Source organism: Trichosurus vulpecula, chromosome 7, assembly GCF_011100635.1.
Source record: "Trichosurus vulpecula isolate mTriVul1 chromosome 7, mTriVul1.pri, whole genome shotgun sequence".
In the NCBI taxonomy this organism is placed as follows: Eukaryota; Metazoa; Chordata; class Mammalia; order Diprotodontia; family Phalangeridae; genus Trichosurus; species Trichosurus vulpecula.
Window position 1 is genome coordinate 107,409,939 of NC_050579.1, and position 27,392 is coordinate 107,437,330.

The window sequence follows — 27,392 nt, forward strand, 5'->3', positions numbered from 1 at the left end:
TTTGTTTACTGCTTGAAGGCAAGGCCTATTCCTGTTTTTAATTTTTCTTTCCCAACAGTGCCTAGCATGGTATCTTGTGCACAGTAAACTCTTGATAAGTGTTTGTGTTTAAGGGCCACTGTAGTCAGTGTTAAATCTGTTGGATGAATTAAGTAATGAATTTTCTCAGCGGTTCCACTGCACCTCTAATGGCTGCCTCATTACTGACCACATGTGCGATCCTGTGTTGCTCTTGTTTCTTGCGGTTTTCCTTAGTGTTTATTCTAGTAAATCTCCATAAAGTACCTGGAGCAGGTGGTTGTTTCATTGCCACCTTGAAGCATCAAGGCACTCAGATGGAAAGATAGGTATATTTTAGGTGAACCAAACAACTGCCACTATCTTGACCTGGACTCTCACCTCAGATTCTGATGGAGTCATTTCAGGTCTCTGAACCAGGGAGGCCTGGGAATAGCAGTGCCTCCTAGACCACAAGCTTCCAGTGTGGGCCCTGCAGCCATTGCTGAGAGAAACAGTCCCTCTGAAGAAGGGGAAGCCGACTTCTTCACCACCACTGACCAGTGGCTTCCAATGGGCATGGAAACCCAAGAACCCTGGATGGTGCTCCCCAGGCCACTGGTCCTGCTTCCAGCCCAGTGCCTGCAACTGTCATCCTGGGAACCAGCCCCTACAGAGACACTGCCCGGCAACTGTGTCCTTTAGTGTTTAAGCCACTACCTTCTCAACAACCATAGCTACCGAAGACTCAGAAAGCAAAGTCTTTGAAACCAAAGTTCTTGGTGCTACCCAATCATTCAACATCAGAAACTGACGGGCTTGCATCAGTATAAATGACACTTTAAAAAGAAGTGCAGTTATTGTTGGGGCTGGGGGCGCCTCAGCCCCGCGATCTGGAAAATCCTCATAAAATGTTTTGGCTCTCCCTTAGTACCAGAGAAATCTGAATTTTTTCTTTTTCTTTTATGGGGTGCTTACAGTACTTTATTGTAAAATCTGGGTTAAATATTTGGTCACGGCGTTCTGTGTCATCTGCAGACCTTTGCGTGTCATCTGTGGCTTCCACAAAACTCCCCCCAAATTCTCATTTAATTTCTTATGTGGACCCAAGGTACAGTGAAACCTCAATGGGGAAAGTTGCAATGGGGAAGGGATAACTGTGTTACCGTCTGATTTGCTGCCATACCCTCAGGATCATGGATTTTTCCAGCTGACATGAAACCTTTTGAGAACAGGGGCTGTCTCTGCCCCAACAGTTAGTATAGTGCTTTGCATATAGTAAGCACTTAGTAAGGACAGCTGGATGGCGCAGTGGAAAGAGCGTTGGGCCTGAAGTCAGGAAGACTCGTCTTCCTAAATTCAAATCTGGCCTCAGACCCTAGCTGTGTGACCCTGGTCAAGTCATTTTACCCTGTTTGCCTCAGTTTCCTCATCTGTAAAATGAGCTGGGAAAGGAAATGGCAAACCACTCCAGTATCTCTGCCAAGAAAACCCCAAATGGGGTCATAAAGATTCGGACACGACTTGTGTCCAACAACAACATTGATAATTACTGATTCATTTTTCTCACTGGGTCCAGGATTCAAGTAAACCATTCTATCCTTTTCCTAATCATCCCTCCATTTTCTGCCTTTTCCCAGAGTGGTTAGACAGGATTCTTCCAATTAGAGGAGAGAAAGAGATTTGTAATCCTTGCCACATCTTGGTTGTGCAGAGGGAGAAGGGAGGTAGGAAGGAGGGATATGATGGATAAAGACAAACCAAGAAGTTCATTTTGGCCAATCATTATAACCTCTGCTTCCACCAGAGTGTTGTTTCCTTTTTTTTTAATCCAAAATGATAAAAAGCATTTATATTATACATTAAATATATTATTTATATGTTATATTTTTAATGTAAAATGTACATTTAATGTACATATTTATATTATACATTTTATATATATACACACATATATTTACAATATACACATTATATTCACATATATATCAGGATTATATATTATATACCTGTATATATGTATATAATATTTACATACACACTTTACATCCTGTAAAGATAAAGTGACTTGTCCAAAGTCATAGAGGTAGTGAGTAGCTGAGACTAGGGTCGCACAGCTAGTAAGTGTCTGAGGCTGGATTTGAATTCAGGTCATCTTGACTCCAGGCCTGGCACTCTGTCCATTGTACCATCTAGCTGCCCCAAGCTTAGGCCATTTGTCTTCAAATCCAATATTCTTTCTTTCTCTAGACCTCAGTTTTCCTTGTCTCTAAAATGACAAGGTTTTATTAGATGATTTCTAAGACTGCTTATAGTGCTAGCATTTTGTTTAGAAGGCTTATAGGTTTATATCTGTTTATAATTTAGTCTCTTTCAAGCTGTCATCTTCTTTTAGGAGGTTACTGCCAAGATACTGAAAGCTTTAAACTAAGTTTAAAGTTCTTTTCCTTGAGGGCTTTCCCAGACATTTCTCCATGCGCAATTATCCTTCACTTACAATTTTTCCCATCCCTCAGATCTTTTTTACTCTACGTTTGTTAAGTTCTGTTTGTGATGAGAAGATTGAGTCACTTGGTTGCCATATTCCTGGAAGCTGACATCTTTTCTTCTCTTTAATATCTGAGACTGCTTTATTCCTTTTCCCATGAGCCCTTATGGAAGTATGGGTTGTGATCGATAAGTGTGATGATTGATGGCACTCTCTTCGGAATCAACTGGAAGGATTTCTGGACATAGCTTAGGCAAATTTTACTGCATCACATCCTAAGAATGGCTCAACGAATAAGAAACAAATAAATGAACAAACACTACTAAGAAAGATAATGCCCACATTGTACAAAGATCCAAAATCATAAACCAATCAGGGTAGCAATTAATTATATAACCCAAACCTTCTTTATTTCATTTGAGGATGTCTCACAGGCTTTTTCTTGATATTAACTCTCTTGGAGCCTTCAATACGCAGTTTTCTTCATGTGAATTTGATTAATACAACTTTTTTCAGTAAGGTTCAGCAGTCATACAAGAGTCAATTTTAGTTGACTTGTGACATTCCTCATTTCTGGAGCATAGAAAGGATAGATTTTCTATCTATTACGACTTGTTGTCCTTACAGGTAGGTTGAGCAGTTATTTTGATTCTTATGAAGGGCATTCAAGGACATAGACTATAGTATTTGTATCCTTCCTTCCCTCCTCCTTGCCTCCCTCTCTTCCTTCCTTCCCTTCTTTCCTTCCTTCATTCCTCTCTTCCTTCCTTTTTTCACTCTCCTTCCTTCCTTTCTTCCTTCCTCCCTTCCTCCCTCCCTTCCCTCTCTTTTTCCCCTCCCCTCTTACCCTCCTTTCCTCTCTCCTTCCCTTCCTTCCTTCTCTCCCTCCCTCCTTCTTTCTTCCTTTCCTCTTTGCTTCCCTTCCTTTGCTCCCTCCTTCCTTCCTTCCTTCTTTCCCTCCTTCCCTCCATCCTTCCTTCCATTCTTTCCTTCCCTCCCTTTCTTCCTTCTTTCCCTCCTTCCTTCCATCTTTCCTTCCATTCTTTTCCTCCCTCCCTCCTTCCTTCCTGTTTCCCCCTTCCTTCTTCCTTCTCTCTCTCCTTGCCTCCTTTCCTTTAATCTATTCTTGTGCCTGTCTCTAGGCTAGATGGTTTGGCTAAAAATATTAGAACCTCTTGCAATACTGATATCAGGATTAAAGAGCAGTATCTTCCTTTAAGGTTGGGATTTCAGAAGGTCTGTGAACTTGGATAGGAAAAAAAAAGACATCTTTATTTCAACATAATTGATTTCTTTTCTAATCTTATGTATTTTTACTTTATGCATTTAAAACATTCATCTGAGAAGTGGTGATAGACTTTGTTTGACAGCCAAGAGGGTCCATGATGCAAAAAATAATTAAGAATCCCTGCTTTAAGATTTCACATTGAGGGACAGCTAGGTGGCGCAGTGAATAGAGCACCAGCCTTGGAGTCAGGAGGATCTGAGTTCAACTCCAGCCTCAGACACTTGACACTAGCTGTGTGACCTTGGGCAAGTCACTTAACCCAAATTGCCTTGCCTTCCCGCCCCCCCAAATTTTTACACAGAGAGAGAGAGAGATGGATGCACCAAATGCATCGGATTTGCCTGGCAGTATAACTAAAATCTATGGCAGAGAAAAGGCTTTTCCTCCTTGTCTTTCTCACTAAAGGACCAACACATTCTCTGATGCCTTTTCCCCCTTTTTGTCCTTTGCTTTTACACCCACTCCACTCTTGTCTGTTTACCTTCCACCATCGTTTAATAACACAAGACTCCGTATGAGCCCTAAGAATGGAATCACAGTTAGAAGTTTGACTTTCAAGTCAGGAAGACTCGAGTTTAAATCCTGCCCCTGAAACATTTGCATTTTGTGCCGCTGGGCAAAGCACATAAGCTTTCTGAGCCTGGTTCCATCGTAGATGACCTGTAGGGGCTCTGCCAGCTCAAGTCTGTGATCCTGCGTTTGAATGAGGTCTTCTACGTACCAGAGAGATGCAGCAATATGGTGATCAAGAGTGCTGAACTTGGAGCCAGGAAGACCCAGATTCAAATCCTACCTCAGATATTTGCTAGATGTGTGAGCCTAGTCCAATCACTTAATCTTTGTGGGTCTCGCTTTTCTTATCTGTAAAATGGGGATAATAATAGCACCTACCCCACCAGATTGTAGGGCTCCAATGAGATGACGTCTGTAAAATAACAGCACAAGCTGTTGTTAGTTGGACAATGATAATAACGATCCAAATTCTCAGAATTTTAAAATGATTTCGCATCCACTCACCCTTTGCTGGTCCCTAAGTCTATTTTGTAAAATATCCCATGGTCCAACGACTTAGTTGCCAGTCATTTTTGCATGTGGTTATCGGACTTTGAGTCTCTGACTCATGCGGAGGCTTTAAGGAAGCCTGCCTTTCCCTTTTGTGTAAGTGTGTGCCCACGTGTGTTTTCTTTCTTTTTTCAACTCAAAGCAGAACCACCTCACTCAAAAGCCCAGCAGTTACGGAAGTGAGGTGTTGGTATGGAATAGCTAACAACTGCCCTATGAGCTTGGTTGTCATGTCGTGTCTGTTTGCTTTTTTTCCCCTCTCAGTTGACTCCAGCTAAGCCTGTGAATTCAGCCCTGACTTCCTCCAGAGGCTGTCCCATGCTCAGGCTGAAGACTGGTACCATAGTTGGATGATTCAGGTGTTTACTGGCAAAGATCACATTGGACAAGCCAAGGCAAGAGACAGGTGCCACTGCCTGGTAAGCATCACATTCTTTTCTGGGAAACTGGCCCTAAGGGAAAGGCAGTGGAATGCGGGGAAGAGAGGGATGTAATTTTTTTTTCCTCTTATAACTATTCTCAGCAATCTAAATTCTCATAGCTTCAATCTTTGCATTATGGACTCAAATGGAAAATCAAATGTCCTTTCGTTTTCTTCAGGCCAAATTCTTATACATTTTAGCAAAATCATACTTAATTTCAAGTAGTGGTTTCTGGGGGAAAAGTTACTCAAAGGAAGATCTTATGTTGATAATCATAAATGCAAAAATGAATGAAAGTGGCTGTGATCGCAGAAGGTAATTTCCTTGTGTACAATAAGGAACAGTACAATTCTCAGGATATTTTTTAATATGTACCCTTTTCCCTTGAAAACATCTTTTAGTTATTGATTTGTGGGTAACCGTAACCGATTGAGTGCAAATTATGAATGTGCAGTATCTTCCTCAAATTATTTCTCCTAGATAAGAGCTCTATAGGTATAAACAGTGTGCAAAGGGAAGAAGTTTTCTGAACCTGATTCCAGGAGAATGGGAAAAGACAATATTCTGGCAGTGAACTAAGTCAGTGGGAACTCACTGTGATGATAACATATGGCTATTTCACTGTAGTCAGTGAGAACCTCAGCCAGCTGGGTACTGCGGACATGTGATTAGACAGAGAATGACTTTAGCGGTTCCCTGTGACTCAGGAGGGGAGATTGACTCTAAGTGTGGGTGCTGGTATACTTTTAAAAATTCCACTCCTTCTCCCTTTGAACATGGATGCAAATCAGCATCCTGGTGACTACAACTTTGCCATGAATAAAACAAGGCAATAGACATAACTGTCTGGGATAGTCTGAAAAAAACAAACCAAACCAAATCAGGAATGTATTCTCAAGGGCTATTCTTTGAAACCTTGGACTTCCGTGATTTTCTTAAAATCACAGTGTAAATTGTAGCAAATTCTACCATGTGTTAGAGTGTTGGTTTTGAGCAAAAGCAAATTTCATTTCCCTTTCCTGTCCTTTCCTTTTTCTCTTCTTTTCTTTCTTTTTGTTGAGAGCTGTGTTTAGAAACAAGAAGTCAAATAAACCTTTACTTTCCTCATGGTGGGAACACTTTGAGGGGCTTAAAGTTGCTAGTGAAAAGGGTTTCATCAGAGTTCTTGAGGAGACTGGGGGGATGGACCCAACAAGATATACCGACTAGAGTTCAGATCAGGGTCCAAGAAGCTTAACAAGGCATAGTGCCTCCTACACAGCAGCTATCTGATAAATGCTTTTTGACTTGACTTGAATTGAGTGGGGATTGTGACTTAGCCTGTTGCCATAGAAGATCTGCCTCTGGATGGTGAGGACTGCATTTTTTGAGGGGAAGCTTTGGTCTTTCTTAGGGTACCCAGTGCTGGCTGGGAGCAACCTGTGCCACTGAGAAGCACCTGAGGCTGTTATTGACGCAACTCTGCACCTCTTAGGGATTGGGGAAGATTTTCCACAGATGGTACCAACTAGAATAGTGCTAGTATGTTTTTCTTCTGTCAGCAGTACTGGCACCATATTTGTTCCTGAGTGTCCTCAATGCACTAAGCCAGAAAGGTGACCAATCTCTTGCTATTGGCAGATACCGCCCCCCCCCACCCATTCTTTCTCTCCCTCCTAATCTCTTTGTCTTTCTGTTTTTCCTTTTCCCTTTCTACCTATCAATCTTTTTTTATCTCCTACTTTTTCTCCCATCCTTTCTTCTTCCCTGATTAGGTCTTTGGTCTGCCAGTGGCACTAAAGACCAAAGAGGTTTCTGAGACCTGATCTCCTGTATTGGGGGCACTAAGTTAATATCAACTGATTATAGCAGTAGAAGGAAATTTTTTCAAGAGAATTCCACTTAGTTCTACCCTGTGGAAAATTTCCTTAGTACTTGAATGACTTTGGAATCAACTTAGATATTTTCCCATTACCCCCTTGTTTCACAGCCTACAGAAAGGTAATCATGATGCTGCAGATTTCATAAAGATTGCAACACTCTGGCAAGGAGGCTGTACAGATTTTGCAAAGCATTATTAATCAGCAGTGCTGTTTGTCATTTCCAGTCAGGGCAGAGGAAGAGAACTCCGGTGAAATCTTTAACTCTTTCAAGATTGAAAAATGAGAAGAAGGAAGGGGTAGGGAAGGGAAAAACTGCTCATGGTAAGATAGACCCGAGGGCCCGATCTCTAACTTTTAAGGAAGATATTAAATAAGCTGGAGGTAGATGTTTGCAGGTTCTTGTGAACAACCTTTTTTCAAAGTCTTCAGAAATATCTCCCTTCCTTTAGGAATTTTTAAAACTCCAAAGTGTTTTAAAGAGTTTCTGAAGTGACAGATTTCGGTCAATCAGTAAGCACTTATTAAAAATCTGATTTATACCAGTCACTGTGCTAGGTCTTGGACACAAATACTAAGTGAGACAATTCCCACTTTCATGGAGCTTACAGTTTACTTTAACTCTTAAAATAGCCCCCTTCTTTAACTGATAGATAGAGAGATGGCTGGCTTTGGAGTCTGGAAGAACTGGGTGCAAGTTAGTTCTGCTTCTGGTGCATACCAACTGTGTGACCCTGGGCAAGTCACTTAACTTCTCAATGTCCCTGGAATTCTCCAAGACTATAAGTTACATATGAGTTGTTGAGCTGCCCTAGTGGGATAATTTTCTCCTATATGAATGAAACCACAGATCTGCACCTATACCTACCTACATACATACATATATGTATGTATGTGATGGCAGCTAGGTGGCACAGTGAATAGAGCTCCAGGCCTAGAGACAGAAAGACCTGAGTTCAAATCCACCGTCAGACACTTACTAGTTGTGTGACCTTGGGCAAGTCACTTACGCCTGTTTACCTCAGTTTCCTCATCTGTCAGATGAGCTGAAGAAGGAAACGGCAAACTACTCTAGTACCTTTGCCAAGAAAATCCTACATGGGATTGCAAAGAGTTGTATAGGACTGAAATGACTGAATAACAAAAATACGTATGTTGTACATGTTTATGTATATATAGATCCAGATCAGTGTCTGTATGTATACATATATATACACACATACATACACACATATATACGTATATATGTTTTTGAATGTCTCTTAGGCAAAGAGATACTTTCTAGTATTTTGAATATAGAGTACAGCATCACCACATGTACTGTCTAGTGACAAGAAAATGTAAGAAGCATTATTAGCTCTTAATAAGAAAACCTTCAATTTATCTCCTTTTAGAAGGGTTTACTTTTTCTTGATGGAGTCCCCTTTGGATTTAGGAGGACAATTAAGCGATACTTGAGGGTGGTGACTCTAGGGTCTTAGAATTTTATCCTCCGTGAAATAAATATTGAAAGAGGCAGTTAGGTGGTGTAGTAGATGGAGTACTGGCCCTGGAGTCAGGAGGACCTGAGTTCAAATCCAGCCTTAGATACTTAGTAGCTGTATGACCCTGGGCAAGTCACTTAACCCTGATTGGTTCTAAAAAAAAAAGATTAAAAAAAGAAATAAATATTGGTTCTTTACTTGGGTTTGTTATTAACGAATGTGTGATTTTGGGGAACCCTCCTTGCATATGTATTCTGGTCACCCCATTTGTGTTGGTAGGACGATGCCTTCCTCCCTTTTAATACATAATCACCTTGTGGAAATGAATGGATCTGGGAGATTTTCACCATTTCCATTGCAGTGTATCCAGAGATACTCTACTTCTCTCGAGATTCCTCACTTACAGCTAGGAAATAGATTTGCTGGAATGTTGCAAAATTCTTAGATCTCCTCGAGGGGAAGAGAATCTCCTTTACTAATCTTTCCATATCCACCTTTATGATTGTTGTTTTTATCCCAGCTATAGCATTTTAGTGATAGGTCCCACAGAAAGAATAGTGGACTTGAGAGGGAGAAATGAATGATGGGAGGAATCTGAATGGGGAGAGAGGCAGTGTAGTATTTGCCATTTAGTTGTGTCTGACTCTTTGTGACCCCATTTAGGGTTTTCTCAGCAAAGATATCGAAAAGGTTTGCCATTTCCTTCTCCAGCTCATTTTACAGATGAGGAAACTGAGGCAAACAGGATTAAGTGACTCACCCAGAGTCACACAGCTAGTAAGTGCCTGAAGCTGGATTTGAACTCATGAAATTGAGTCTTCCTGATTCTGGGCCCAGCACTGTAGCCACTGCACCATCTTGCTGTCCCCAGTGTAGTATAGTGAAAAAGAAAACTGGCTCTAGAATAAGATGAGCTGGGTTCAGATCCCTTCTGTAACAGTTAAGACAATGGAAAGAGTGCTGGACTTGGGAGTCTTGGGACCTGACTTAGTGTCCCAGCTCTGCACTTATGACTTGTGTGACCATGTATGACTTTTACCCTTTCTGGGTCTCAATTTCCTTAATTGCAAAGTGTGTGTGGGGGGGTGGGGGTTGGACTCTGGGGCCTAGAAGGTTCCTTCCAGCTTTGGGAAGGAAGGGAGGAAGGAAACAAGCCTTTTTTTCAGTGCTTACTCCCTGCCAGACTCAGTGCCAAGGATACAAATACAGGCAAAAAGAAAGTCAGTCCCTGCCCTTCAATGGGAGAAGACAACACAGAAGAGGAAGCTAAGAGGGGAGGGGCCAAGGCGGCTAGAACAGGGACGTGGTTCTGAAGGCCAGAGGAAGTCTTTCCATCTATGATCCCATAATTGTGTGACCTTGGGCAAGTCATTTAACCTTTGGGGGGGGGTGTCTTCCTCGTCTGCCAAATGAGGAGATTGGTCTCTATGACCTCTGAGGTCCCTTGCAGGTCTAGACCTAGGAGTTGATGAACTGCAGAACTGTGATGCTAAAGGAACAGTGGAGGCTGTTTGCTCCCAGTCACCTTTGTAGTCTTTGAAAAAGCTATTATCCTATTTAGGGCTGGGCCTGGAGTCAGAAAGACTTTTTTTGTGAGTTCAAATCTGACCTCAGATACTTACTAGCTGTGTGACCCTGGGTGAGCCACTTCACCCTGTTTGCCTCAGTTTCCTCATCTGTAAAATGAGCTGGAGAAGGAAATGGCAGACCACTCCAGTATGTTTGCCAAGAAAACCCCAAATGGGGTCGTAGAGAGTCAGACAGGACTGAAAATGACTGAACAACAACACCATATCACGCTGGGGCTTCTACCATTTTATGTTGGGATAGACAAATGTCCACAGCGATGCAGTCCTCCTGGGTTCCATCCTGAACTACTCAGATGTCTAGGGAGAAGCAGTGTGGTATGACAGTAAGAATTCCAGATGGAGAATCAACGGGCATGGGTCTGAAACCCAACCCTATTACCTATGTGATCTTGGGAAAGTTACTTCAATTCCTCAAGCATCCAGGTACCTTAACACACGTTGCAAAGAGCTGGGTAGGACTGAAATGACTGGCCAACAAAAATACATATGTGTATATATTTATATATAGATCCAGCTCAGTGTCCGTATGTATACATATATACACATACATACATGTATGTCTAGATGTCTTTGAATGTCTCTTAGGCAAAGAGTACAGCATCACCATGTGTACAATCTAGTGACTGCCTGCCTGTTATGTGTCAGGCACTGTGTAAAGAGGGGGGGATGCAAAGAATTAAAAAAAAAAGTCTGACCTCAAATCTTTACATTCTGCTGGGAAGAAATAGTGCATGTGCGTGTGCGCACACACACACGCACACACACACACACACAGATAATTAAATACACAATAAATGCAAAATGATTTTAAGGTTGGGAGTGAATCCTAACAATGAGGGCATAGGGAGAATCTTCCCATAGAAAGTGGTATTTGATCTGAGCCTTGAAGGGGGAACTCCAAGATGTAAAAGTGGGGAAGGAGAGTGTCCCAGGCATGAGAGAGGGTCTCTGCAAAGGCACAAAGAGAGGGTTGTCGTATTCATGAAATTGCAAGTAGGCCATGATGGCAGGAGTTTAGTGTGTGGAAAGCATTAGAGTCAGATTGTGAAGGGTTTTCAAATGCTAAACAAAGGAGGTTGTCCTTTATCATAGAGGCACTAGAGAATCACTGAAGTGTCTTGAGCAGGGGAGTGTTGTGGTCAGACCTTTAGAAATTTCACTCTTATGCCTGTTTGGAGGGTGGATTGGAAAGCGGGGGGGATCCTGGACAGAAACTTCCCAGGACACCATTGCAGGGTCTTAGTTGGCTTGTCTGTAAGACAAAGAGAGATGGACTAGATGTTTGCTAAAGGCCACTCAAAACCTATTATCCATGTGATCCTAAGAAAGAACTAACCCCAAGAGCTCTCAGGGGCTGGTCTTGCTAGTTTTGCAAGAGTTTTAGAACTTCAGGTCAGCCAGAATTGAATTGCAAGACAGAGGGTCATACTAGGTGGCCATTGAATGATAGAGCTGGGATGGTAGGTAAGGTGAGTTGTTCTAGAAGAACGTTTCACCTGGCTCTATGTGTGGTGTGTGTTTAGGGGGAAGGGAATGTAGAGTTTTCCAAAAAAATATTTGGAAAGATTTTTTTTTTCCCAAAAAGATTTTTGGAATGATTTTTCTTTCCAAAATTCCAAGATTTAAAAAAAGGCGATTTTTCCAAAAGAAGGATTTTTGCGATGCGTTTCTGATCTGCAGCGATGCTCCAGAACGACTTCTCTCCTCATTTCCCTACCTCCCTCTTTCCTCTGTGCTTGACGAAGCTTGCCCATGGGTACAGAGCTGACATTTTGAGATTGCACTAAGTAAAAGCAGGGTGATGGTATCTGTGGCTCACTAACCACACTGAGCAACTGAAAATCCCCAAAGGGACCCTGATTTCCTGAAAGATAAAGCTGGAGAGCAAGTGTATAAATAATTTGTCCTCACTAAACTGACAGTTTCACTGCCAGGTTGGCAAAAAAAAAAAGACTGCTAATTTTTTCCTCTCCTTTAGTTCACGTATCTCCAAATTGGTGGTGAGGATCAAAACAAAGGAAGGAACCAGAAAGGGCTGACTTCAGAGACAGACAGAACCTAGCCTGTTCCCCCAGCCAAGCTGGAGTGGTTTTGATGGAGCCCCACACGGATAAGCTGGAGTTCTTCCGAAAACTAGGCTACAGCCGAGATGGTGTCGTCAGAGTGTTGGCAAAGCTGGGCCAGGGGGCACTGGTGAACGACATCCTACAGGAGCTGATTCAGATGGGCAACCGACCTCACGTTGAAGAAAGCTACGGAGAGAGCCCTGCTCTGAAACTTGTCGCCCGGGGCTCCTGCGGCACCGTGGACTTGTCCAGAAGGCTTCTGGGTACAGATACTGAAGATGAGTTGGAGGACCCTGACAATCATTTGAGACCCATTGTTATTGATGGCAGCAACGTGGCAATGAGGTATCCAGTTCATTCATTCTGTTACCTAGAGGGTGCTCTGTTTCTCATAAATTGTCTGACATACCATTAGGATGTATAGTGTAATAGAGAAAGCACAGCTGGGATGCAGGAGATTTGGGGTTCTGGTCTTTGTTCCATCACCAGCTAGCTTACCTGACCTTGACCAAGTTACATAACATCTCCATGTCAAGTTTTTTCATTCACAAGCTGGTGTTGAGACTCAACTAAGATGATATACATATACATGTGTGTGTTTGTGTGTATACACTCTTTAAAGCATCTCAGAATCATTGTTTTTAAGCTGGAAGAATCAGGACCATAGATCTAGAAGCGGACATGACTTCAGAGATCATCTAGTCCAATCCCCTCATTTTTTGCCGATAAGGAAACTGAGGCAAGGGGAAATGCTTTATCCATTGGCATATAGGTTGCCCATAGCAGAATCAGGTCTGAATCCAGGTCCTCTGCCTCTAATTCCACATCACTTTCCAGTACTGCCTCTTCTATTGGGAATATTTCACTTGTCAGCTCTGTGAGAATTAATTCTAGCTTCCCAGTTTCAGATATGGCTAAACTAGCCTTTTTCAAAAATAAAATAAAATGAGGTCATCTAATGCAATAGTAACATCTTTCCTGATTTCCAGGAGTTAACTTATCATCACTTGGGTCTAAATCATAGGAGTTTTCTAGACTTCTGGGCCCACAATATTATTGAGTAAGGATTTCACTTTGTCCAAACTCAGTTTGCTGAGTCAGAGCCTGAGAAAGAACTTTACCATAGGAAATTGTCTGTTGGGTCATTCCTGTTGATATGTTTCCCTTTTGTAAGCTGAGTCACTGGTGGAATCGAATTCACCGACATTATCAAAAACCTCATATTTATTAACAGACTGTGGATATGACCAGGCTATATCGTTTGCATGAACTGACTTTAGTTTGGCAATGAGGGGTCAAGAGTTTACAACAGTTCAACTACAAACTTGTCTCTTATAGCTCCTGTTCAGACAAGCCCAACATAGATCCACATCTGGCTTATTCATTCTTTTTTTATTCTTATTATTCAGTAGGGTCACTCTGGGCTGGGATAGTATTAAAACAGAGGGTGGAGCCCTTTTCGCATAGAATTATATCATAGGATCCTGGTTTTAGAGCTGGAGAGAGCATTGGAAGTTGTCAAATACAACTCTCATTTTGCAGGTAAGTGAATTGAGGACCAGAGAGGCTGCCTATGTTGTCGTTCAGTCATGTCTGACTCTTCATGACCCCTTTTAGGGTTTTCTTGGCAAAGATGCTGGAGTAGCTTGCTAGTTCTTTCTCCAGATCATTTTACAGATGAGGAAACTGAGGCAAAGATGTTAAGTGACTTTCCCAGGGTCACACAGCCAGATTCTGAGGCTTGATTTGAACTCAGATTTTCCTGACGCCAGGCCCACTGCCTAACAACAACAAAAAAATGCCTACGATGTGCCAGATGTGATAAGCTCATTATGGATATGATCTCGTTTGATCTGCACGACAGCCCTGAGAGGTAGACTACTGAGTCACTAATCAAGCTGTTCCAGCTGCTCCGGTTGTCACTGGTCCCAGAGTCAAGTCATATTTCCTGGTCCTAGTTTCTGGGTTCATTGCCCAGATCTGCCACTTGTTTCCTGGGTGACTTCTGGGCACATCCCTTAACCTCTGTGAAACTCATTCATAAAATGAGAGAATAAGTACATTGCCTTCTAAGCAAATTGTAATCATAAAAGTGCTACGTAAAGGGATGCTGTTATTATCCAAGTTAAGGTCTGCTTTCAAAATCTCTTCCCAGGCCCAAAGATGTCTCTGTCCTGTCCCTTCCTTGTTCCCCTCCCCCTCCCCTAAGTCACCATATTTGAAGTCCTGTTCGGTTTATAGGACTGGGGTAGAACTAGAAAGGACTCTGATGCCTCAGTCAGTTTGGACAGACTTAAAATTCTTTAGAAAATCAGATGCCAGCAGAATGTGACAGTGGCTGTGGTGGGAAATAGATAACTGAATTGGCTATGGAGGCACCACTGGGAATTCAATTCCCAGGTCTCTGCCTCTGATGAACTAAACTTTTTTCAGTAAGTCAGGGAACTTGCCCATGCTTCACATTTCTAATGTACATGGTTTAGGGGTGGGAGGTTGGTATGGCCACTGATTTCATCAGGGTGGGGACTCCTGGTGTGCAAAGTCCCTCCAAGAATGCAGATCAACCTTAGAACATCACTTGGCACTGATAAATTAAGCAGCTTGCCCAGGTTCATTCGCAGGGTCACATAGCCAGTGTATTTTGAAGGCAAGACTTAAACCCAGGCCTTCCTGACTCTGAGGGCGTCCTTCTATCCAGTCTTCTTCCTCTCTTGCTAAAGGTAACTATTGTCTCAGTGAATAAACTGAAGATTATTTTCTTATTGCCTGAGCTTCTTATGGAAAAAATAAAGTCCCAATCAGAATGAGCTCTGGAAGGAGAAAAGTTAGGCAATTGCCTCTAGAGAATAACACACAGAGGTGTTAATGCATGACACTTTTTTTAATATTACTTTTTCCCAATGCATATTTTCACAATCACCCTTTCATTGGCAGAGAGGTGTTTATTTTATGATATTAAGGTACATGTGTTGGACCAAAGGCTTTATGGCTCTGGCAGACAGTAACTGAAAAGGGGCACCAGGTTCCTGCCTCAGCTTCACAAACACCACCCCTCAGGTCTAGTCCAAGTATAAAAATTTCCGCTGATTTTACATATTTACTAGATAGAATAACACTTCAATTAATGGGATCTTAGTGTTTTTTTTTTTTTTGAGGTAATTGAGGTTAAGTGACTTGCCCAGGGTCACACAGCTAGTAAGGATCTAAGACCAGATTTGAACTCAGGCCCTTGACTCTAGACTAGTGTTCTATCCAGCGCACTACCTAGCTGCCCCAAAATTGTAACTCGACTTAATGGGATCTTAGTGAGGAGGTTCAGGGGCACCTCAAAATGTTGAGGTGCAGGGTCATCCCAAATCCATTTGTATGCAACTTTAAGGAGAAACAGACACATCATAAGAGAATAACTATCAAGGACTTTTTTTCCCCTTAAAAATATACACGATGTGTTCTGGGGTCAGTGCATACTGGATGCCATCAGCATAGTACAGTGGAAAGAACTTCGGGTTTGGAATCAGAGATTCCATCTTCAGATCCTGTCCCTGACACACACTAGCTAGCTGTGTGACATCAGGGAAGTGACCTGTTCCTAGGGAGCTTACCTCTTTGGATCTCAGTTTCCTCATTTATAAAATAACAGGTTGGATTTAATTACCCTCTCAGGCTTTAAATCTATAAGCTTGTGTATGATCCGATCCCTTCTTCAGCTCTACATTATGGGACAGCGGGAACATTGGTGTGTATAATTTGGATTCCCAGGTACCTGAGCCTGTATTCCCCTGGGAATAGATGTGAAGCAAAAAGATTTAAGGCACATTGCAGAGGTGGACTCAGTAGCTCCTGGTAACTGATGAGCTAGGAGAGGACAGGGTCAATAGGACCTCAAGGTTACAAATATATTGTTGTTTATCCTTCCTTCTTGAAGAGGACCGTGACATTAGAAGGCGATGCCGTGACATGCAAGTGAATCGGATTTAAGTGAGGGAGGGCTGTGCAAAGTCACCACCTCACTTTCTCCTCCTGAACCATCTGGGTCCAATGGCCAGATATAGATTAGGACGACAGGAGGTGTCCCCCACAAATACGAGACTGAATGGTGGGACCACTGACAGAAATAGTGAAGTCAGAAGGACAAGCAGAAAATATAGTAAAGATTGGAAGTGTCTCAGACATGAAGGATGTTCTGACAATGGCTTCTATACATCCCTTCTCAAATATAGCAGAATGACAAGTAGCAGAGGGGATCAAGAAACCTGAGTTTGAATTTTTTGACAAACCGTATGACCAATGACAAATGATTTAACCTCTGGGAGCCTCAGTTTCCTCTTCTGTACAATGGGGATGATAATATTTGGGCTACCTCCCTAGCCTCAGGGTCAACATGAAAAAATACCATAATTGTGAGCTGCTGTGAGGTCCCCTGACTCCTTAACCAAGTGAGACTCTTACCAGTAGAATTTCTGTGCAATAAATACCAACCAATGTCAAGTTGAGATGTCCCACCTGGCACTGTGTCACTAGTATTGTAACCACCACAATCAACCAGGGAGCTCACTGCTCTGAATGCCTTAGGGAAGTGACCAAGCCTGCCATAAACCGGAGTAGCAAGCAGTCACCTGTGTGCTGGGAAAACCCCTTCCCCTTACCCACCCTGAAAGGTTGTAATAAGCACTACTCCTTTTGGGTCAAGGCTACATCCCCAATTTAAATGTAAATAGTCTAGGGAGGGGCAACATATTGAGCCTTTATCAATCATTAACACCTTATCAAGAATTATCTTATCAGATCTTTTACAGTTGATGGCTGGTCTGTTGAAAAAGGTCAGAGGATTGGTTAAGGGGTTGATAAGGGAGAATAGAAAGCAATTGTCTATTGTCTGGGAAGAGTGGCTCTGGTTAGGACTTGGGATGTAAGTTTCTTGGGGTCAGGGAATTATGGAAATGTCTGTTGAATTGAACTAAATTGGAGAAAGGGGCAGGAAAGCAGAAATGAGAAGGTGGCTTTAACAAATTACACCTAGGCTGGTCCTGGCTGTACTTTTGTTCATTGTATTGTATGTATAATCTGTTCAGTGGACTTATTGTTTCTGTTACTACTGACCAAGGAGATCATGTCTGACTCAGAGTTCATTAAAGAAGTGGGTTTCTCTCTTTCCTCCCTCCCCCCTCCTCCTTCTCTCCCTCTTCCTGTCCTTCTCCCTCTCTCCCCTTCCCTATCTCTGTCCCTTTCCCTGTCCCTCTCCCTCCCTCTTTTCCCTCTTTCTCCCTTTTCCTCCCCCACCTTTTCCCCATGAATCTGCCTAGAGGGCACATCTGTTCTTGCTGGCAGTGGTCTAGACTAACCACTTTGCAAAATTGCTTGATGACCTGGAATTTTAACTCACACCACTATTTCTATTAACTTTTTATATTGATGACGCTTATGGCAAATGTAACATTAAAGCATAACAATCCCTTAACCTCTTAAAAGAAAAATAAAAATAATCTTTCACCTCAATGAGCTTATATTCTAATAGGGGAAACACATGAAAATAACTTGGTACCTGCAAGATATATACGAGGTAGTTGAGGAAGAATTTTGAAGGGGAAAGCACTAGCAGCTGGGAGGCCTGAGAAAAGTCTGTTGCTTTTGATGGAATTTGAGTTTCATCTTGAAACAAGTCAGGGTAGCTAAGAGATGGAAGTAAGAAGGGAGAGTATATTGAAAGCTTGGATGTGTTCCTTTGAACACTTCCTGCTCACTCATTGATTGGATCTTGTAAACTTGAATTAATACCATATATGTGTTGTATTTTTCTCTTTATCAGAAAAACACTACAAAGATTTCCCCCCCCCCATTAAGCTTTCTTTTTAATTTTAGCTGCATTTGCTTTGCTTGTGCAAAACACTTTAAATTTTATGTAATCAAATTAGTCCATTTTGTTTTCTGTGATCTCCTGTATCCATAAGTGTGCTGGCAAATGTTTAATATCCAGCTTTCTAAAAAAATAAATGTATGCATGACACACTTTTACATTTAATTTGAATCATTAACATCTTTCCCCATCACTTTTTTTTTTTAAAGTCTAGACAATCAACAAAACAATAAATCAAGCCCTGATTTGTAGCATTTGCTAATTTGTTGTCCTGACTCCAGCATAACCTTTGTCCATATCCCTTGTTTGGTTGCTAATTCTTCTATCTATAGTTGTAAAAGATATTTTATTCCTTGTTCTTCTAATTTGTTAACGATGTCACCTTTTATATTTAAGTGGTATCTGTTTGGAGCTTATCTTGGAATATATACCTGATCTGTTCCACTGATTGATCTCTCTCTCCCCCATCCCTCTCCACCTATATATGTATGTATAATATATGTGTATATATATACATACACATACACATGTACATATACATATCTATATATATACAAATACTAAATAGTTCCTGTTAACTATTCTGTTTGACATATTTAGCAATCCAGTGAGCCTAGTTTGGGTTTTGCCATTTAAAGCTCTTTGTATCCAAGCCTCTCCTTACTTTTTCAGTCTTCTTCCTCTTGACTCTCTTACACAAACTCTGTGATCCAGCTACACTGGTCTACCTTCAGTCCCTCACACATAATGCTGTCTCTTGTCTGTTTATCTTTGCACTGGGCTGCCTCCTAATGCCTGGAAGGTTCTCACTCTTCCCCTCTGTCTCTTAGAATCCATGACTTCCTTTAAGATTCCAATCAGGCAGCCACCATGTGCAGGGGTCCTTTCTTGGTACCCCAGCTGCTAGAGTCTTCCTTTCTAAGCTTACCTTCCATCTGCTCTGTATGTGTCTTGTATATAACTATTTATTTACATGTTTTCTCTCCCATTAGGATATAAGCTCCTTGAAAGCATTCTTTACTTTTATTTTACAATTCTTAACACAGTGCCTCCAACATAGCACATGTTTAATAAATGCTTGCTGACTGACTGACAGACACATGTGACATTAAAGTCACTTTTTATAATCCTTCCATTTAGGATGAGTTCACCTAAATTAGGATGTTTAGACCCCAAGGATCCGGCTCATTGGTGCTGCTGCTTTGCTGAAATGGAATAACTCCCTGGCTCCAGAACAAATATTAGGCTCTATACTTACTTTTCTATTTGACTCACTTTAAAAATTTTTAAAAAATAAATTTTATTTTATTTTCAGATTTACATTCTTTCCTTCCCCTTTCCTTCCCTTCTCAATTGAAAAAGCAAAAACAAAACAAAACTCCTATTACAAACATGTAATTACAAGCAAAGCAAATCCTGGCATTGGCCATATCAAAAAAAAAAATATGGATGAATCTATACTGAGGCCATTACCTCTCTATCCAGAGGTAGGCAACACATTTTATCTTGAGTCCTCTGGAATTGTTGTTGGTCATTATGCTGATCAGAGTTCCTAAGTCTTTCAGAGTTGTTTGTCTTTCTCCTGGTTCTTCTCACTTCACTCTGCATTAGTTCATACAAGTCCTCCCATGTTTCTCTGAAACCATCTCTTTTGCCATTTCTCATAGCACAAATAATATTCTATCATATCCATATGCCACAACGTGTTCAGCCAGTCTCTACTTGATGGGCACCTCTTTAGTTTCCAATTCTTTGCATTTGTCTCACTTTGTGGGAGTGAGGTGTTCTTTGCTGTTTTCACCCTGCTACCCCAGGACACTTTACTGCCTCCAAGCTCTGACACACACCTGCTTTCTGGAGTCCTTTTCCTCCTCTTTGCCATCCAGCTTTATGGTTTCTCTAATCTCTAGTCTAAGGCCTACCTTCTCCAGAATATGTTGACAAAACATCCTCATTTGACTTCTGGTAATATTAGACATTCTCGTGTCACTTGTGTGTATCACTGAACAGTTAAAGTTGGCTATCAATAGGTATAGCCACATGATTTCTTGCCTGAATTTCCCTATGTAACGTGAGTGTTTATTAGTATTGGTTGTAGACCCAGCCAGCCAAATCAAGAAGGAAGGATTAGATGTGTTTATGCTTTCTGACCAAGTCCTTGCAGATCTAAGTATTTAGAGTGGTTCATAGGATCATGGACTTAGAACTGGAAGTCACCTTAAAGGTCATTTGGTCCAACTATCTCATTTTATGGGTAAGACCCAGTCACACATAGAAGTGGTAAAGCTGAAGTTTGAACTCAGGTCATCTATCTCCAAACCCAGCACCCTTTCTGTTTTTCTCCCTCCCTCCTTCTCTCTGTCTCTTTCTGTCTCTCTCTTTTGGAAACTTTAAAAAAATTTTTTTTTAAATTAGTAGAAATTCATTTTCTCTCCTTCTAATGCTCTGCCCTATTGGGAAAAAAAAAGGGAAAACAAACACCTTGTAGTACATATACATATTCAAGTAAAACAAATTGTCTTTGTTTCCTGTCTGAAAATATGTGTCTCATTCTGCACAATGAATATATCACCTCTCTGTTAAGAGGTACGTAGCATGCTTTGTCGTTAGGCCTTTCGAATCATGGATGACCAATGTGTTGATTAGAATTCTTACAGCTTTCAAAGTTGTGGTTTTTTTCCTACAGTATTGCTGTTATTGGATAAATTGTTTTCCCAATTGTTCATTTCACCCTTCATCGGTTTATACGAGCCTTCAGAATTGTTCAATTTTATAATATTGTCGTTACAGTATAAGTTGTTCTTCCTTTGAGAACTTCCTGTTTACATCCTTAGACCATTTATCAATTAAAGAATGGCTCTTATAAATTTAAATCAGTTTTTTACATATCTTGGAAACGAGATCATCATCGGAAACACTTACTACAATGTTTTTTTTTCTCCTCAGTTAATTGCTTCTCTTTTAATCTTAGCTTTATTTGGTTTGTTTGTACAAAAATTTTAAGATTTTATGTGATCAAAGTTATCCATTTAATCTTCTGTGTTCCTCTCTATCCCCTGATTGGTTATGAACTTTTCTTCTATCCATAGACCTGATAGGTATATTTTTTTCTGTTTTCTCTAATTTGTTTTCATGTCACTGTTTATATTTAGGCCCTGTACCTATTTGGAGCTTATTCTGGTATAAGATGTAAGGTGTTAGTTTAAATCTGTTTTCTTCCATACTTCCATACAATTTTCCCAATAGTTTTAAAAATCAAATCATGAGCCCTTATCCTAGTAACTGGGGCCTTTGTGTTTATCAAGTGCTAGGCTACTAGGTCCTTTTGCTTCTGTCTATTGTGTACTGAACCTGTTCCATTGATTCTAACCAGTACCAAATTGTTTGGATAATTATGAGATCTGGTACTTTTAGCTCCCTTTTATTCCCACTTTCCCCCCATTTATTCCCTTAGAGATTCTTGACTTCTTTGCCTCCACATGAACTTTATTATTATTTTTAGTACTATCAAAATTATTCATCTCATATGGGATTTGAACCTATCATTTCTGGTTTAGGACATTAATGTCTTATCTGATTGACTGATACGTGTGATTAAATGGAAATCACATTTTTACAACACTGTAATGCATACAGGAATTAATTCAGAAACAGGCAACTAGAAATGGCTGGCTCAGATAAGTGACTGAAAAAGATCCTGGCAAATTTTTGAAAATGGTATCAAGTAGATAGTCATTTCTTTTTTAAAAAGTTTTTTTTTTTTAAACATTTTTCTTTAAATTTTTGAGTTCCAAATTCCATCCCTCCTTCCTTTGTTCCCCTCCCTCCTCCCTGAGATGGTAAGCAGATATAGATTATCCACGTGGAATTATGTAAAACATTTTCATGTTAGTAATTTTGTACAAGAAGACTCAAATAAAAGGAAAAAAAGAAAGTGAAAAATAGCATGCTTCAGTCCGTATGCAATAAATATCAGTTCTTTCTCTGGAGGCAGATAGTATGCTTCATCATTAGTCCTTTGGGATTGTCTTGGATCATTGTATTGCTGAGAATAGCTGAGTCATTCGCAGTTCTTCATTGAACAATATTGCTGTTACTGTGTACTGTGTTCTGGTTCTACTCACTTCATTATGCTCATGTTCATGTAAGTCTTTCATGTAGTTCATGTAAGTCTTTCCAGGTTTTTCTGAAATCATCTTGCTTGTCACTTCTTACAGCAAATAATCTTCCATTACCTTCATATACCACAGCTTGTTTAGCCATTCCCCAATTGATGGGCATCCCTTTGATTTCCAATTCTTAGCTATCACAAAAAGAGCTGCTATAAATATTTTTGTATAAATAGGTCCTTTACCATTTTTTTGGATGTCTTTGGGATATAGACCTAGCAGTGGTATTGTGGATAAAAGGTTATGCACAGTTTTATAGCCCTTTGGGCATAGATCCAGAATGGTTGGATCAGTTCACAACTCCACCAGCAGTGCATTAGTATCCAGATTTTCCCACATCTCCTCCAACATCCAACGTTTTCCTTTTTTTTTAATATTAGCTACTCTGATAGCTAATATTACACCTCTGATAGGTGTAAAGTGGTTAGGTAGTCATTTCAGTGAAGACATTTCACTGCATACATATTCCTGGTCTGAAATGGAATTAATAATAATAATAACTAGTATTTATATATTGCTTTAATGTTTACAGAGCACTTTACAAATATGTCATTTGATCCTCACAACAACCTTGGGAAGTAGGTGCTATAATTATTCCCATCTTCAGTTGAGTAAACTACAGCAGACAGAGGTTAAGTGACTTGCCTAGGATCACTCAGCAAATTAGTATCTGAGGAGGATTTGAACTCGAGTCTTCCTCATTCCAAATCCAGAACTCTTACCCAGTATGCCACTTTACTGTCTTAAGCCTTTAGGACACAATATAACCTCATCCCCAGTTTGAAAGTATCAGCATCATGGTGCCCCTGAATGTCCTCATTCTGCCGTCAGTGCAAGTGTGTAACACCTCCGACACTTACTACCTGTGTGATCATGGGCAAGTCACTTAACCTCTGCCTCAGTTTACTCATCTGTAAAATGAGGTTAATAACAGCATCTGCCCCCTAGGATTGTTGTGAGGGAAAAAATGAGAGAATATTTTTAAAGTGCTTCACAAACATTAAAACATTTATATAAATACTAGCTGTTATTAATGTTATAGAATTTGTACCTTGAGGTGTGGTACTATTTGATATAATGAAAGTGTCTGGGAGAGGATTTGCTAATTTACCATCATCTCTCTTTATAGAATCATAGAATTCTAGAGTGGGGAGGGATCTCAGAGGTCATCTAGACCAGCTCCTATGTCAAGCAAGTATCCTTTCTACAACATTACAGACAATTAGTAATGTAGTCTTCACTTGAAGATCTCCAGTGACAGGGAGCTCAGTATCAGGCAACCCATTCCATTTTCAGATAACTAAAATTGTTAGGAAACTCTTCCTTATATTGAGGTTCTATCTTCTTTTCTGTAGTTTCTACCTGTTGGTCCTAATTCTTTCCTCTGGAACCAAGTAGAATAAGTCCAGTACCCCTTTGACATGACAACTATTAAAATATTTGGATTCAACCATTATGTCCCTCCCCACATTTGGGGAGGCAATAATCCCCAGTTCCTTCACCCAAACCTCAGTTAATATGGTTCTGAGTACTCTTAACATCTTACTTGCTTTCCTCTGGATGCCCTTCAGATTGTCAATATCCTTTCTAAAATGTGTTATCCAGAACTGAATGTCATGCTCCACATGTGACTGATCAGGACAGATTGCAGTTGAACTATTACATCCCTTGTTCTAGACACCACACATTTCTAAATACACCTTCAGATCAACACATTAGCTTTTTTTGGCAAAAACATCACACTGTTGACTCATAGTGAATCTACTAAAATCCCCAGGTCTTTTTCTTATGAACCACTGTCTAACCGTGTTTTTTTTTTTTAATGTGTCACCAGTGGGAGTCTTTAGTGGATACAATAACTCAATAACACTTTAGAGTTTCATGGATGAACTGGGACTGGTCTCCCTAAAGCAGGGACTGTGTCTTATGCTGCTTTTATTTCCCTCATGGCACCTACAATAATCTATACTCAATAAATTCTTGTTGAATTAAATTGTATTTTAATTGAAGCAAGCCCTTCTCTGGACCAAGTATTGATTGAGTTGCATTTTAATGAGTCTAAGTATTACAACCTAAAGATCTCTTGGTCTATGCGTTTACTTGATCTCCCCCAAATAGAGAAATGGACATAATATTGTTCTTCCCTTTCTATACATGGCTTTTTTTTTTGGTCTAGAGCTATGCTTTCATGTATGTTAGGAGCTCTTCAATAAGGAAAGCCCCTTTATCTATGGAGATCCTGAACTTCTCTGTAAATCATAGTCTTAGAGGCTTGCCTGGGACACTTGGAGGCTAAATGACCAGTCTAGGGTCATACAGCTTGTGTATGTTAGAGAAGGGACTTGAACCAAGTCTTGAAAGTCAATTGTCTTAATTTTCTCCCTGCCCCTCACTCATGTCTATATGTTTATTACTTGATTGACTAGAAGAGGAGAACAGAATTTATAAGGCCACAGGAAGAAGTGCAAAGAGTGGGAGAAGATCTCTCCCTGATTAAAAAACGTGGCCCAAAGACCAGCTAGTCATCAACATTTACTGAGAACCTTTTCTGGTGGGACTCTCCAACCTATAGAAAAACTACTCATTTAAGAAAACATAACAAAACAACTCTTGTCTTTTTCTCAGAAGGTAAAACCTACTCTTGATGGGGGTTAATTGACCATAATTAGGCATCATATTCTCTTTTTGAGACATCATCCACATCTTGTTTTCCTTTGCTTTTCATATGATGCTTTACCATGCTCTTCTCTGTTAAAGAGAAGTTACGTAGGCTTTTCTCCTGAACCATTTTTTTTTTTTTGCATACAGGGCAATTTTAGCCTCTTTACTGGATAGTTACAGTATTAGTAGAGAATGATTTTAATAGACTTGTGCTTACCACTCTGCAGTGTCAGCATGTTTTAGGTGTGTGTATGCTGCTGTCCAAAGTCTCTTAAAAGAAATGGGAGTTCATTTGCCCAGAGTACTTGAAGGAGGAATTGGCTCATTTTCAGAACACAATTTGTCCATGAGCCATGTAAACCAAGGAAATTAGGTCTAGAGTTACTCCATACTGTACCTAACAAAACCTTCTATCTGCTTGTTTTCATAAGAAAAGGAAGACATTTGTATCTAGAAGTAAAACGAATGTTCGCAGGATAAACTTAGAGCTGGACTAGAAAGGCCATCTAATTTAGAATAAATCCTTTCTTTTTATAAATGAGGAATGGAGGTCTAGAGAGGTTAAATAATTTGCCAAGGGTCTCCCAGCCAATAAGTGATTGAGGCAAGATTTGAACCCAGTTCTTCCCAAACTCCAATTTTGGTGCTCTATTGGCTATACCACATTGACTTCATTACAAATGATGGCTCATGTAATGAAGACTTAGGAAAAGCAATATAGTTTAATGTATTAAACAAGTGAAATAAATGTTAACTAAACAAATGAAGTAGGAAAACATGTCCCCAATTCTCATTATCACAGGTTTTTTATATCCCATCTTGTTCCCCCTATATAGAGTGGGGATATATCATATTTACCAGGAAGGCAAAGGTGGGGGTGAGAAGTCAGGACACTAGTGCGCTCTGTAACTAATTTAAAGGCAAGAGTTGGTATTTATTAATGACAAAGAGAAACATTGAAATGAAACCCAAGATTTCACTGTCAAGGACACCCCTACTATGTATATAAGATTGCTGATGGTGCTTGCGAAATGCTGGGGTCAAAAACATCAGTCACTTAGTAAGTGATCAATTTCTGGAGATGAGTCTTCCAAAATTATTGAGATTATATTGTTATTTTATATATAATATTTCATTATGTGTTATATATAGTATTAAATTATATATTAAAGTATTGTAAAAGCTTGGCTGGTTTTTGGACAGCAGATGCATGTTACCCCTGGGGTCTGTACTTTTGAAGCCTTAGTGGCAGCTACAGAGTGAAATACAACTGGACCTGGAGTCAGGAAAATTAGTTCAAAGCTGTGACCCTGGGCAAATTACCTAAATTCTGTCTGCCTCAGTTTTTTCCTACGTAAAATGGGGAAAATAATAGTACCTACTTTCCATGGTGGTTGTGAGGATGAGATAATATTTGTAAAGTGGTTTGAAAACTTTCAAGTACTATGTAAATACTAATTATTATTATTGTTATTATTTTCAGTTTTCTTGCCCCTACAGGAGTCTGCTCTCTATTGTAAACACCCAGTTCACTTCTAAACCACAATGCTGCTTGTTGAGCAGGGCTTCACTAGAGGTCAAAAAGAATAAAACAAAGATTTTTCTTTTATTGTATATTTTTTCAGCTTTCAAGTACTTCTTTTTTTTTTCTCTCACTGGAAAGAAAAGAAATGCAAAAGTGTTTAACAAATAATCAAGCAAAACAAATACCCATATTGACTATGTTCAAAGATTCTGGTTTCATTCTGCCTATTGGTCTGCCACCTGGCTCATCATCTGCCAGGAGGTGGGTAACATTCTTCATCAATGGTCCTCTAGAATCATGGTTGATTATTGAACTGGTCAAGGTTCTTAAATCTTTCAAAACAGTTCATTTTTACAATGTTGTTTTATAGTATAAATTCTTCTCCTGGTTTTGTTCATTTCATTCCGCATCAGTTTATACAAATCTCCCCAGGTGTCTCTAAAATAAACTTTTTTCATTACTTATAGCACAATAACATTATATTATATTCACATGGCATAATTTGTTTAGCCATTCCCCAACTGATTGACTCCTTCTTAGTTCCCAGTTCTTTGCCAGTGCAGAAAGAGCTGTTGTAAATATTTTTTGTACACATAAAATTTTTTACTTTTTCTTTGGGTATAGGCCAAGTGGTGATATTGTTGGGACAAGGGCATACAGTTTAGTAACTTCTTGGGCATAGTTGCAAACTGATTTCCAGAAGGGCTATACCAATTCAAAGTTCTACCAATAGCTAGCTCCTGTTTTTAGGCAACACCCTCCAACATTTGTCATTTTCCTTTTTCGTCAGCTTTGCCATTCTGATGGGTGTGAAGTAGAACCCCATAGTTGCTTTAATTTGCGTTTCTCTTATTATTAGTCTGTTGAAGCATTCTTTTCATATGGCTATAGATAGCTTGGATTTCTTCCCTTTAAGAACGGCCTGTTC

At 40.2% G+C, this 27,392-nt stretch overlaps 1 protein-coding gene across 1 annotated transcript in view; it reads left to right on the plus strand.

Moving 5' to 3' along the window:
• The first annotated feature begins 5,205 nt into the window (after positions 1-5,205).
• The window catches only part of ZC3H12D (zinc finger CCCH-type containing 12D), a 47,819-nt gene continuing 25,632 nt past the window's right edge, over positions 5,206-27,392 (plus strand). Inside the window, 2 exon segments of the mRNA XM_036767753.1 lie at positions 5,206-5,254; positions 12,168-12,600. Of these exon segments, the coding sequence (XP_036623648.1) occupies positions 12,284-12,600 (317 nt within the window). The 5' untranslated portion in view covers positions 5,206-5,254; positions 12,168-12,283.